The sequence below is a fragment of the Neofelis nebulosa genome, chromosome 10 (genome assembly GCF_028018385.1).
Source record: "Neofelis nebulosa isolate mNeoNeb1 chromosome 10, mNeoNeb1.pri, whole genome shotgun sequence".
In the NCBI taxonomy this organism is placed as follows: Eukaryota; Metazoa; Chordata; class Mammalia; order Carnivora; family Felidae; genus Neofelis; species Neofelis nebulosa.
In genome coordinates, this window is record NC_080791.1 from 63,875,574 (window position 1) to 63,889,187 (window position 13,614).

The 13,614-nt window shown below is 38.9% G+C and overlaps 1 protein-coding gene across 1 annotated transcript; it reads left to right on the forward strand.

The window, feature by feature from the left end:
- The first annotated feature begins 1,473 nt into the window (after window positions 1-1,473).
- LOC131488712 (olfactory receptor 10A5-like) lies at window positions 1,474-2,635 on the forward strand. Its single transcript, XM_058690573.1, has one exon. The coding sequence runs from the start codon at window positions 1,682-1,684 to the stop codon at window positions 2,633-2,635; it is 954 nt and encodes a 317-aa protein (XP_058546556.1). The 5' UTR covers window positions 1,474-1,681.
- The last annotated feature ends 10,979 nt before the right edge of the window (window positions 2,636-13,614 follow it).

The window sequence follows — 13,614 nt, forward strand, 5'->3', positions numbered from 1 at the left end:
AATTGAGATGCTCAATTAACTGAGCCACCCAGGAATCCCTTGTCATTTTTTAAATCAAAGTGAGCCTTACCTATTAGTAGAAAACCATCAATTTCATTTTAAAATTATACATTAATATAATTTTATTCTCTTATAATTTAAAATTTTTTATTCTACTTCTAAGGTTATTTTCCATTTCTTATTCCTACTATTGCATATTTTTGTTTTCTCTATTTCTTTATTAGATTTTCCAGCAATTTATCTCCATTTTTAACTTTTCAAAGGATAAACTTAGATATAATTTACCAATTTTACAATGTTTAAATTAATTTCTGCTTTTAATTTTATTTCCTCCTTTCTGTGTCTATTTTGCTTTCTAGATGATTTGAAAACCAAGTTGATTTATTTTAATTATTTTTACGGCATAATAATAAGTCATAATTCTCCCCTACAAAATTTTTTTAACCTGAATGTACTGTGTCTTGTCATGTTTCTTGTCAGCAGAAATACGTTGTTCTTCCAAATTCCTTTATTTCTGGCTTTATTGAGACATAATTGATATTTAACATTGTGTAAGGTATACAGTATGATGATTTGATGCATGAATGTATTGTGAAATGGTTACCACATTATGGTTAGTTCACATATCCAAAACCTCACATAATTACCTTGTGTGTATGTATGCATTTAAAAACATTTAAAATCTGGGTCACTTGGGTGGCTCAGTCAGTTAAGCGTCCAACTTTGCCTCAGGTCATGATCTCATGGCTTGTGGGTTCCAGCCCCGTGTCAGGCTCTGCGCTGTCAGCTCAGAGCTTGGAGCCTGCTTTGGATTCTTTGTCTCCCTCTTTCTCTGCTCCTCTCCTGCTCGCACTTTGTCTGTCTGACAGTCTCTCAATGATAAATAAACATTAAAAATTTTTAAAAACATTTAAAATCTGCTCTTGCAAGTATTGTATATAGTACAATATTGTTAACTATAGTCACCACCACCACTGTACATTATATCCCCTTATTTATCCTATAACTGGAAATTTGTACCCTTTAACCAATATCCCTCCATCTGTTTCTACAAGTTTGGTTCTTTTAGATTCCACACATAAGTGAGATCATACGTTATTTGTCTTTCCCTGTCTGACTTATTTCATTTAGCATAATGCCCTCAAGGTTCATCCATACTGTTTGTTGCAAATGGCAGGTTGTTTTTTTAATGACTGAATAATATTCCTGTGTGTGTGTGTGCATGTGTGTGTGTATGCATGTGTGTGTGACATTTTCTTTATCCTTTCATCCACTGACGGACATTTAGATTGTTTCCATGTCTTAGGTATGGTGACTAATGTCACAATAAACATGGGAGAGCAAATATCTCTTAACACCATCTCAAAGGCATTAAGTGTGTAACAGTAAATGGGTATGGGTAAATACGATATGATTTGTTTTAGAAAATATGGTAAAAAAGCAGAAAATACATCATAAAAGAGTAACAATAGGAAATGATGAACTCTTTCCAGAGCTCAGGCTCCATTCTTCCTTGTGTTTTATTCTTAGACAGCTCAAGGCCCTTTCTATTCCAACTGAGATACCGACCCAGCCTCTTTTCCTGACACTAAAAAGGAGTCTGATAAACAAACCAAGATTCTGATTCCTCCAATCAAGAATCTCTCTCCATGACTGAAGCTGGAGATTCATTTCTGTATTGATGGCTGAAGGAAACTGGACAAGGGTTGGGGAGTTTATCCTCATGAGCTTCTCTTCCCTACCTACTGAAATACAGTCACTACTATTCCTGATATTTCTAATCATCTACCTGGTCACACTATTGGGAAACAGCCTCATCATTCTTGTTACCTTGACTGACCCCATGCTGCACAGCCCCATGTACTTCTTTCTCAGGAACTTGTCCCTCTTGGAGATTGGCTTCAACCTAGTCATCGTGCCCAAGATGCTGGGGACCCTGCTTGCCCGTGACACAACCATCTCCTTCCTTGGCTGTGCCATGCAGATGTATTTCTTCTTCTTCTTTGGAGTTGCTGAATGCGTCCTCCTGGCCACCATGGCATATGACCGCTATGTAGCCATCTGCAATCCCTTGCACTACCCAGTCATCATGAACCAGAGGACACGTGCCAAATTGGCTGTTGCATCCTGGTTTCCAGGCTTTCCCATAGCTACTGTGCAGACCACTTGGCTCTTCAGCTTTCCATTCTGTGGCACCAACAAGGTGAACCACTTCTTCTGTGACAGCCCACCTGTGCTGAGACTGGTGTGTGCAGACACAGCAATGTTTGAGATCTATGCGATTGTTGGAACTGTGCTGGTCGTCATGATACCCTGCTTGCTGATCCTGTGTTCCTACATTCGCATTGCTGTTGCCATCCTTAAGATTCCATCAGCTAAAGGGAAGCATAAAGCCTTCTCTACCTGCTCCTCCCACCTCCTTGTTGTCTCCCTTTTCTATGTGTCATTAAGCCTCACCTACTTCCGGCCTAAATCCAATAATTCACCTGAGAGCAAAAAGCTGCTGTCATTGTCCTACACTGTTGTGACTCCCATGTTGAACCCCATCATCTATAGCCTAAGAAATAATGAGGTGAAGAATGCCCTTGGCCGGACCTTCCACAAGGCTTTCAGTCTTAGAATTTGCATCCCATAGACATTAAGAAATGAAAGTAAAGTGTACTCAATGTGGAGCAATCAGTTTCATATTTGGGATTCCTCTGCCTCCCTTGCCATCTCTGTTGGGATGAAACCCAGCTGCTGAAATGACTATTGGGAAGCTCAGAAGAGGGAAAAGAGCAGAGAAGTAGGTTGGCCCTGTTTCTACCTCCTGGAAAACTCCTCTGTTCATTGTAGGTTTACGTTATTTTTCTTATTGGTACAGCGGCACTTTGACACTTCTATGACTAACCTATTCCTGGTATTGACTTTGTTAATGTGTGCCAATGTGACAAACATGGGAGACAATATGAAACTGCTTGTAGTATGAACTTGGGAGACACAAAGTCATCTTGGCACTTTATCTTGTTTTGGACAAGTCTAACTTCATTCCATTGGAAAAAAGCCTATAATCCAGGTTTATACAATTTATTCATTTCATTTTGTATGCTTCTGAGGCAGTACTGGCTCTTAAGTTAGTTGGTGTTTCATGTGGATAGAGGAAGTGGAACAGTACTCTCCATGCATATTCCTTTATAATCCCACGGGCCTTACTCAATTCATTCCTCAGGCTATTTTTCCCAGGTAATATTACATTACAAAAAATGATACTCAATATTACAAACTCATCATCAGCAAACGTTTTCCTTGTTTGGCTAACAAATAAGCCTTTGGAAACTTAAATTACTTTCAGCCTCATTGTCATTTTATATTTTTATGAAGAAATTCTACTTTAGATACTCCATTTACAGTTTTCAGATCTGTCTGTTACTTTCTGTGAGTTGTAAATAATTTCAATAAATATTTAATCTAGAGATTCTTTCTGTCAGTGGGTAATAATTTCAATAAGTATTTAATCTAGAGATGTCTATGTATACTGTATTCTTTAACATAGAGTATCATTACATAATAAACACAATGATTTATCATCCAATTTGATAACAGAATAATCTGATCCCACCATGCTTTTTTAAAGTTTTTGTTTTAATTCCAGTTAGTTAACATATAGTGTTATATTAGTTTCAGGTGTACAATATTCAACAATTCCATACATCACCCAGTGCTCATCATAAAAAGTGCACTTCCTAATCCCCATCACCTATTTTACCAATCCTCCTGACTCCCTCCCTCTGTTAATCATCAATGTGTTCTCTATAACTAAAAGTCTGTTTCTTAGTTTGTCTCTCTCTCTCTCCCATTTCCCCTTTGCTATTTTTTATTTGCTTGTTTCTTAAACTCCACATATGAGTGAAATCATATGGTATTTGTCTTTCTGACTGACTTATTTCACTTACCATTATTCTCTCTAGCTCTATCATGTCATTGCAAATGGCAAGATTTCATTATTTTTTATGGCTGAGTAATATCCCATTGTATATATGTACCACATCTTTTTTATCCATTCATCTATGAGTCAACACTCAGGCTGCTTCCATAGTTTGGCTATTGTAAATAATGCAGCTATACACAGGGAGGGTGCATGTATCCCTTTGAATTAGCATTTTTGTATTCTTTGAGTAAGTGCTAGTAACACTCTACTGTACTTTAAAATGTGGCATTTGAAGTTTAGTTCCTTTTCTCATTTTGACATCGTGGGCTTGCACTGATAATAATATAAGTAAATAAAGTATTGAAGTATAGAGACACCTGTGGCACTCAAAATTCTGTCAAGTAATAACTGCATCACTGTATAATTTTTAACTTATTAATACTTACTTTTTGCAAGAGTTATTTACTCTTAGCAGCAGACCAGGCCATGTTCACACTCTTATAATTTGACAAGAGCTACAACAAGACTGACTAATTAAATTGTAACCATTTCTCTCCTATGTTCACCTGCCCTGATTCCTGGAAAATTTTTTTTCATTTTCATTGAGATATAATTGGCACATAATATTATGAAAGTTTCAGATGTACAACATAATGACTTTACATATGTATCTTTGCAAAATAATTACCAAAGTTCAGTTACCATCCATCACCTCACGTAGTTAAATATTTTTTTCTTGTGCATCACTGTGGTTTTTAACACCCTAAATAAGGGGCATCTGGATGGTTCAGTTGGTTAAGTGTCTGACTCTTGATTTTGGCAAAGGTCATGATGTCATGGTTCATGAGATTGAGTCCCACACCTGGCTCCATGTTGTAATGGAGACTGCTTGGGATTCTTTCTCTCCCTCTCTCTCTGCCTCTCCGTTGCTCACTCATGCTCTCTGCCTTTCTCAAAATAAATAAATAAACTTAAAAAAATTTAATACCCCTAGCTGCAGATGAAGGCACCACTAATGTATGAGTTCTACATAGCTGCTCAGCTATACTGTTGTAGGATGAAAACAGCCATAATATATAAATGAACAAGCATGGCTGCATTTCAATAAAACATTTCTGGATACTAGAATTTGATTTTCATATACTGTTCGTACATCAAGGAATATTCTTCTTCTGATTTTTTCTAGCCATTTAAAAATGGAAAAACCATTCTTAACTCATGAACTATATATAATAAAGACCAGTGGACGGTGGGATTTGCCTGTAGGCTATAGTTTGCTAACATCTGGGTAAAAGCATGAACTCTGAAGTTAAAATGCCTAGGTTTTATCCTGGTTCTGCCACTTGACAGCTTGGTGATATAGGACAAGTTATTTTGCACCCCTCTTCTTCAGTTTCCTCTTCTGTAAAGTGAAGATAATAATAACACCTATTTCTTCCCCTTTTTCATCATGGTTGAGAGGATTAAATGAGTTAATATATGTGAATCATTAAGGAACAATGTTGGACACATAGTAGTTTGTATAGAAATGTTAGCCATTATAAAGATCTGATTATTGGGTGGGGGAAGTGATGATGATAGTGAGAATAATAGAAATTATGACATGGGAGGGAAAACTGGAGGGAGATGAAGGGGAGGAGTTGGTAGGAGTCAAATCTTGAAAGGCCTTCCATGCCAAAGAGCTTGAACACTATTTTGTGCACAAGAGAGGTCAGTTGAATGGTTTTCAGCATAAGGACAAAATCAAGTCTGTATTTTAGAAATATTACTTGGCAGTGATGAGAAAAGTGGGTGGTAAAAGGACAGAATCTATAAGATAGACACCAGTCAAAAGACCTTTGTAATTGGGCAGTTAAAAGATTATAAGACCAAAATTCAGTGCAAGGAAAACCACTTCTTAATCTCAGAATTTGAAGTCCTCCATCAAAATGGGTCAGCAGAGCAGGCATTCAGCAGAGCTGACAGATCAGAGTAAATTCATTCCTGGTCTGGACTGCATCTACTCCTGTAAGCATGCAGGCCAGCAGGGATTTGAGCTTCAAAGCTGGCCTGCTTTCCAAGATGAGTTCGTTAGGAGGTGTGGCTGTGCAGCCTGAGTTCATTAGCCCTCTCCCCAGATCTGATCCTACCTATTCACATAAGCTTTCCCTCTGGCCCCTGGGACAGACCAGTGGGTGCCTCAGTCAACTGCTCCCTAAACAGCAGTGTGCCTCATTAACAACTTTTTAATGAGGTCACAGGCTATGACTGCTCATTAATAGGCTGGTTAGCCTACAACCCCAGGGTGGAGGAGTCTGAGGATAGAAGCCAGTGAGAACACAGCTCAGCCTGCATTAGAGCTGCCTCAGAGCAGAGACTCCTAGGCTTTCACTCTCAGGCCTCCAGGGTCTCTTGGAGCTCTCCGAGACTGATTCTGCAGCTAAAAGTCAGGAGGGGCCAAGGCCTGAGAGGGGAGGAATTACAACAGAGTCCAGTGATCGCAGACTTGGGCCAGAGATTCTTGAGGAAATCAAATGCTTTTCAGGTTGTCTTTGATGCTTGCGTAAATGGAATATTGCCCTAGGAATTTTTGTTGTCTTGCTTTCCATAACCACGAATTTCCATGCTATTCTCCACACACACGTCCAAGTGCAGATTCTTTTGTATTATTTCTCAAGTCCTTTTGAACTATACTTGTCCTGGGAGTTCAGAGGTTGGCCCTCTTCTTCCGTCTTCCTTGTGTACTATCTCAGAGATCCCATCCATTGCCAGGGTTTCAACAAATCCTGTGGAGATGAAGCCTCCTTGTGGAGATTAAATTTGGATATTGGCTTCTATCTCCCACCAGGATTATTCCTAGAGCCTCCTAGCTGATCTCCCAGCCTCCAGTGATACTGCAGACTTACATATGCACCTCATTCTAATCCATACTCCTTACCGTCTCGTCTCTAGAGTTCTAAGTGTGCTTGTGAAAATCTGTCATTTTCGTGCTTAAAATCCTTACATCCACCCTCATCTTCAAAATAAAATGAATGTTCTTCTATAATATGAGCCCCTTTATACATCAGCTCTGGCTTTATTTTTCCAATTTCAGTTATTACTATACTTCAACCATATCGTTGAATGAATAGTCAACTCTTGCCCTCCTGAACTATTTTCTTTCCCCGTACACCATGCATTTCCACTTTCTCTAAAGTTAGTCTTTTTTATTCCCCTCAACAATTAGCATTTTGAAAAACCTGGGTTCAAATTTTGTGTCTGCTGTTTACCAGCTATGTATGTTTATGCAAATTATTCTCTATCTCTAGCCCTCAGTTTCCTTGTCTTTGAATGAGGTGATAATACCCACCTCATGGAATTGATAAGATGAAAATTTGAACAATGAAACCTGCCATGAAAGTGTTAAAACTAATCATGCTCTGGCAGCAGAGGCACCAAGCAAATAGCCACTTCCACTTGTAAAACTTTGTGAGTCTATTCTTTATTATTTCTTGCAGTTTGAAGTAAGATTGTCAGTTATGCAACATTCTCAATTAGTTTGCTACTAATTGTAACACAGGGAAATCATTAGGTTCTCTCCATTTCCCAGAGAGCGGGGTAAAGAAAGGAATTAGCATGTAATAACTGTCAAATATGAGTTACCTATTTATAAATTAAGTATCATTTACTCTTCACAGGTATTATCAGGAAGTACAGACTAGAACAACAACAACAAAAAACCAATAAGTGTCAGAGCTTATGTTTGAATCCAGGTCTACCTGAACCCAAAATGTCATGTTCTTGTCAGTATAGCATGTGCCTTCTCCAAAATATAAAGGCAGAAACTATAAAAAAAGTTAGGAGAAAAAGCTCTCTGTCTCTCAAAAATAAATAAATACTAAAAAAATATTTTTTTTTAAGTAGACAAGTACACAAAAAGTTGTAGAACAAAAAGTGCCGTACAAAGTGCTGCACTATGGCATAATTCTGCACTTTGATAAATACTGTCATGGAAATATTCAACCCGTCTCCTAATCCTGATCATTCTTTCTTGGCAAAATTCTTACTTAAACCTTGGCTCAACTGCTATGTTCATTGTCCCTGTCATTACATACCACAAGCCAGGCTCTTATTTCTAAACTATTATTATAAGAGCCTCCTCACTGATCTCATTGCTTCCATGCTCCCTTCCCAATCCTCCTTAACCTCACTGCTAAGTACAGGATTTACAGGGATGAGCAAAAGACAGTCTTTGCCCTTGGGGTCATTATAGTGCAATGGACAGGAGAGATATATTTTTTAATGTTTTTATTTATTTTTGAGACAGAGACAGAGCATGAGCAGGGGAGGGGCAGAGAGAGAGGGAGACACAGAATCTTTTTTTTTCTTTTTTTTTTTTTAACGTTTATTTATTTTTGAGACAGAGAGAGACAGAGCATGAATGGGGGAGGGTCAGAGAGAGGGAGACACAGAATTGAAACAGGCTCCGGGCTCTGAGCTGTCAGCACAGGGGCCCGATGCGGGGCTCGAACTCACGGACCGCGAGATCATGACCTGAGCCGAAGTCGGCACTCAACCGACTGAGCCACCCAGGTGCCCCAGGGAGACACAGAATCTTAAACAGGCTCCAGGCTTTGAGCTGTCAGCACAGAGCCCGACGCGGGCCTCGAACTCATGGACTGTGAGATCATGACCTGAGATGAAGTCGGATGCCCAACTGACTGAGCCACCCAGGCACCCCTGGACAGGAGAGATATTAAACAAAGAACTGCGCAAATAAATATGTAATTACAAGTTGATATCATTGCTATGAAGGAAAAGAACCTAGTGCTCTGAGAAAGAATAAAAGGAAGGAGTCTTAATTTGCATTTGGACTAGAGAAGACCTCATCAAGGAAGTGACGTTTTTTCTAAAGTTTTTATTTTAATTCCAGGTAGTTAACATGTAGTGTAATATTACATTCTGGTGTACAATATAGTAATTTGACACTTCCATACAACACCCAGTGCTCATCACAAGTGCACTCCTTAATCCTCATCACCTATTTAACCCATCCCCCCTCCACCTCCCCCTGGTAGCCGTCAATATGTTCTCTGTAGTTAAGAGTCTGTTTCTTGGTTGGCCTCTCCCTTCTTTTCCCCTTTGCTCATTTATCTCTTAAATTCCACATATGAATGAAATCGTGCTCTTTGGCTTTCTCTGACAGACCTATTCTGCTTAGAATCATACTCTCTAGCTCAATCCATGTCATTGCAAATGGCAAGATTTCATTCTTTTTTATAGCTGAGTATTTTTCCATTGTATGTATATAAATGTACATATGTATATATGTATATATGTATATTTTATATATATATTTTTTTCCTTCATATCTAGGATAAGGGTTTGCTTTAGGGCTAGGATAAGGATTGGGGTTAAGATTAGTGCCAGTATGAGGGTATGGACCTATTATCCTGCAGCTTAGAGACATCTTCAGAGGGATAAATTTAAGGCGAGGTTATGGTTAGGATGAAGGATTAGGGTTAAGGGTTAGTGGTTAGCTGTTAGTGGTTAGTGGTTAGTGGATTAGGTTTTTGATTAGAAGAATACTCTCTACCTCCATCCATGTTGTTGCACATGGCAAGATTTCCTTCTTCTCGAGGAAGTGATATTTAAAGTGGTATCAGAAGAGTGTGTAGGAGTTAGCCAATTAAAAATAAAGAGGAATAATATACAAATCAAAAGGATTTCTATATACAAAGATCTAAGTCAGTAACTGCAGAAATGGTGTTGGTAGCAGTATTAGTAGTAATGTTAGTCATCATGTAGTCAACTGGCATACTCCTTCCCTTCTTTGATGGCAACCTTCAAGGCCCAGGTCAAATAGCATCTTAATGGAACATTGCCATATACGACATTTGTCATGGCTTAGCATGTTTTCTACACTTTATCTCATTTTCTTCTCACAACAGGTACTGGGCATCTCATGCATATGAAAATGACACGCAGAATAATTTTTTCCAGGTCACAAGGTTAGGAAGCAGTGAAAGAAACCAGAATGTTAGTTTTGTTTAGATATTTGTTTCAAATATCTCTTTTCTATTAAAAAAAAAACCCAAATACTTTCACGTGATAAAAATTCAAGCAGATTCCTTCCTTTTGGAGGTGGAGATAAATTTCTCTTCCTTGTATGTGGGTTGGACTTAGCAACCCACACTGAAGGAATAGAATGTGGAAAGGGGATAGTGAAAAGTCATGTTTATATCCTGTACATCCTGATATGATGTGATGAGAAAGGCACTTCACTCTCTGGTATTATTTCCGCCTCTCCAAACCAAACGAAACGAAACCAAAAAACCCATGTAATCATGAAAACACAAGATCTAAGAACATCACAGATTAGAGAAAAGTGAGGATATATAACAACTAAATGCAATTCAGTTGCATGGAATGAATCCTAGTAAAGAAGAGAAACATTTGTGGGAAAACTGATCAAATTCAAATAAGGCCTGTAGTCTACTTAATAGTATTGTAGCAATGTTAATTTTTTAAGTTCTGAGCAATGAACCAGGGTCATGTAAGATGTTAAAACTAGGGAAACCTGCATGGAGTGTAAAAAGGAATTCTTACTATCTTGGCAACTCTTTTATAAATCTAAAATTATTTCAAAATTAAAAATGTTTTAAGTCAAAAATTCAACCAAAATAAAATTATATACAATCAAAAGTAGATATCTGTCTCAATACTGACCTCTGGTACCCTATTTCCCTGCCCAGAGGTAACTCATCAATTTTCTATATATCTTTACAGAAAATTTCTAATAATAAATTTTATTTACATATTTGAGATTTTCTTTTTTTATTCTTTTAGTGTTTATTTTTGAGAGAGAGAGAGAGAGAGAGAGACAGAGCGTGAGTGGGAGAGGGGCAGAGAGAGAGAGAGAAGGAGACACAATCTGAAACAGGCTGCAGGCTCTGAGTTATCAGCACAGAGCCTGATGCGGGACTCAAACTTGGGAACTTGGGAATGGTGAGATTATGACCTGAGCCGAAATAGGACGCTTAACCGACTGAGCGATCCAGGTGCCCATTGAGATTTTCTTTTATAAAATATATGCAGTTGTACGATATGTATATGATGTTTTTTACATTGATACTTTAAAAAATTGCAAAACATCGGCAGTCTGGCTGGTTCAGTTGGTGGAGCCTCAACTCTTGATCTTGGAGTTGTGGGTTTGAGCCTCACAATTGGGTGTAAAGATTGGATAAAAATAAAATCTTTAAAAATAAAAATTGCTGAGTATAACATACTGGAGAGATCTAGTGCTAGGATTAAATTTAAGTTACTCTGACTTCAAATTTAGTGCTTTATTCTACAAAATCCTATGTCCCCTAGCCAGGATGCTTTTGTGTGTTTGTTTTGTTTTGTTTTGTTTTCTTGAAATTTTTCCTGTAGGCATCTGAAAATCATCATGGTCTCAAAGGACAATAGATTTAAGAAAGGTCAGGCACCCTTGTGGGAGGGTAGAAAGAGCAGCTAAGGTGAGCCCAATAATTCCTGGGGGGAATATGCAAGTGCCAGCCCTTCACCTGGTCCTGAGTATAAAAGAGACATAGCTGGGAATAACTCTCCTGTCAGGACTGAATGCATGGCCAACCCATGTTTGCTCACAGATATGCTCACTCATGCCTGAAGGCAGCAGGGACCTGACTTTGAGTCCAGACAGTAATGGCTCATCCAGAATAGAAAGTAAGACTTCCCTGGTGCCTCTTTTGGCTCTTCTGACAACAGAGCCAGAGTTTTTCCAATACTCTAGGGCAGGCATGAAGCAAGCATGGGTGTCAGGCAGAGCTGAACAAGGCAGATATCCCTATTAGGCACAGGTAAGGCTTCTACCAATGGTCAGATTAGCCCGGAACTCTTCTCCAAGTTCAGGTGCTCAACTGGACCAGGTTTGGCAGGATTTGGGGGGACACCTCATTTTATTCTTGTGTCCACACTGGGAAGATCTCATAAGTTCCTCTCTTTCTATGTCATAAGTGAGATCTGAGACCACAAAAAGATTGAGATTACTAGGTTTTTTTCCCAGTTCTATCCTCTAAAGCTTTCTGACCCAGCCTTGCAGCCTCCACAGGACATAAACTTCCTCCAAGTTTGACTTTCCTCTGATTACTTGGGGAAGACTTGCCTCAGTGGGACATTCATGAGGCAGAGCACATCAGAGCATGCTACTTCTTCAGGGCAATTTTATGGGTGCAAAAGGCCTTGAAGAGTGGGCTCCTACTCCTGGGATAGTCAGGCTAATGATTAGCAGAAGGATGATCCTGCAGAAGTTCTGGAGGGACTTGGAAGGAGCCTGTAGGCCAGCCGTGACCACCAGATTGTGTGATGTCTCTCAGTCTTAGGCCAGGGTGTCATCTCTTCTTCCCTGGTACTTTCCAGAAGTTCTGTTGGAACCCAGTGGGCCCTTTCATCTCTCCTCCCTCTTCCTTTCCAATCCTTCTCACCAGCACCAAACATTATACTTTGTCCTGAAATGGAGCTTCTAATGAAAGTGGAGTTCTGACTAAAGGGAGGGCAGTCACTGAGAAAAGTAGGAATTTCAATGATGAATGGAAACTCCAGAGAGAATAAACTTTGTCAAATTCGTATTTTCACTCATCCAGTCATCTCAAATCACATATCTGGCTAAACCCTGGGCTTCCTCCTGTAATGATGACCGAGGCAGTTAATTTTTTGAAGGAGTTTACAGACAAGATGCAAAGAGGTAATTATAATATCTGAACAATTGAAATATTTTTAAAGATATAGGAAAAAGAGAAGATGACTAGTATCATGTTTTCACTCATATGTGGATCTTGAGAAATTTAACAGAAGATCATGGGGGGAAGGGAAGGGGAAAAGATAGTTACAAACAGAGAGGGAGCGAGGCAAACTATAAGAGACTCTTAAATACAGAGAATAAACTGAGGGTGGCTGGGGTGTGGGGGAGAGGGGACAATGGGTGATGGGCATTGAAAAGGGCATTTGTAGGGATGAGCACTGGGTGTTGTGTGTAAGCGGTGAACCACAGGAATCTACCCCCAAAACCAAGAGCACATTTTACACACTGTATGTTAGCCAAATTGACAATAAGTAATAGATAAATAAATAAATAAATAGGAACGATAATGATGGCTTTGAAATCATAGCTGTAAGAAGAAAATGAGAGAATGAATATAAAGCACAAAGCATAAATCTCTTATATATTCAGTCGGTATTTCCAGCTTCATCATGAGTATGATTATCAACACTTTCACTTGTAATATTTTTATTGCTATTATATAGCAAATGTAGCTAGCTCACTGTAGAAGATTTAGAAATCCAGGAAAATAAAAATAAAATAAATCCCCACTTTTACCAGTTGAAGTAGACCAGTTTTTAATTTTGCATGTACCCTGGGGCACCTGGGTGGCTCAGTCGGTTAAGCGTCCGACTTCGGCTCAGGTCGTGATCTCGTGGTCCGTGAGTTCCAGCCCCGCGTCGGGCTCTGTGCTGACAGCTCAGAGCCTGGAGCCTATTTCAAGTTCTGTGTCTCCCTCTCTCTGATCCTCCCCTGTTCATGCTCTGTCTCTCTCTGTCTCAAAAATAAATAAACATTAAAAAAATTTAAAAAAAAAAAATTTTGCATGTACCCTTTCAGCCTTTCTACAAGAATATATTTCCAAAATTAGAAATTTATCATATGTGTGCAGTGTTAGCATCTTATTTTTTCATGATGGTTGGCCCTG

Excerpts from the sequence above, each read along its gene's own strand:
- LOC131488712 (XM_058690573.1), top strand. The coding sequence starts at position 1,682 with ATGGCTGAAGGAAACTGGACAAGGGTTGGGGAGTTTATCCTCATGAGC.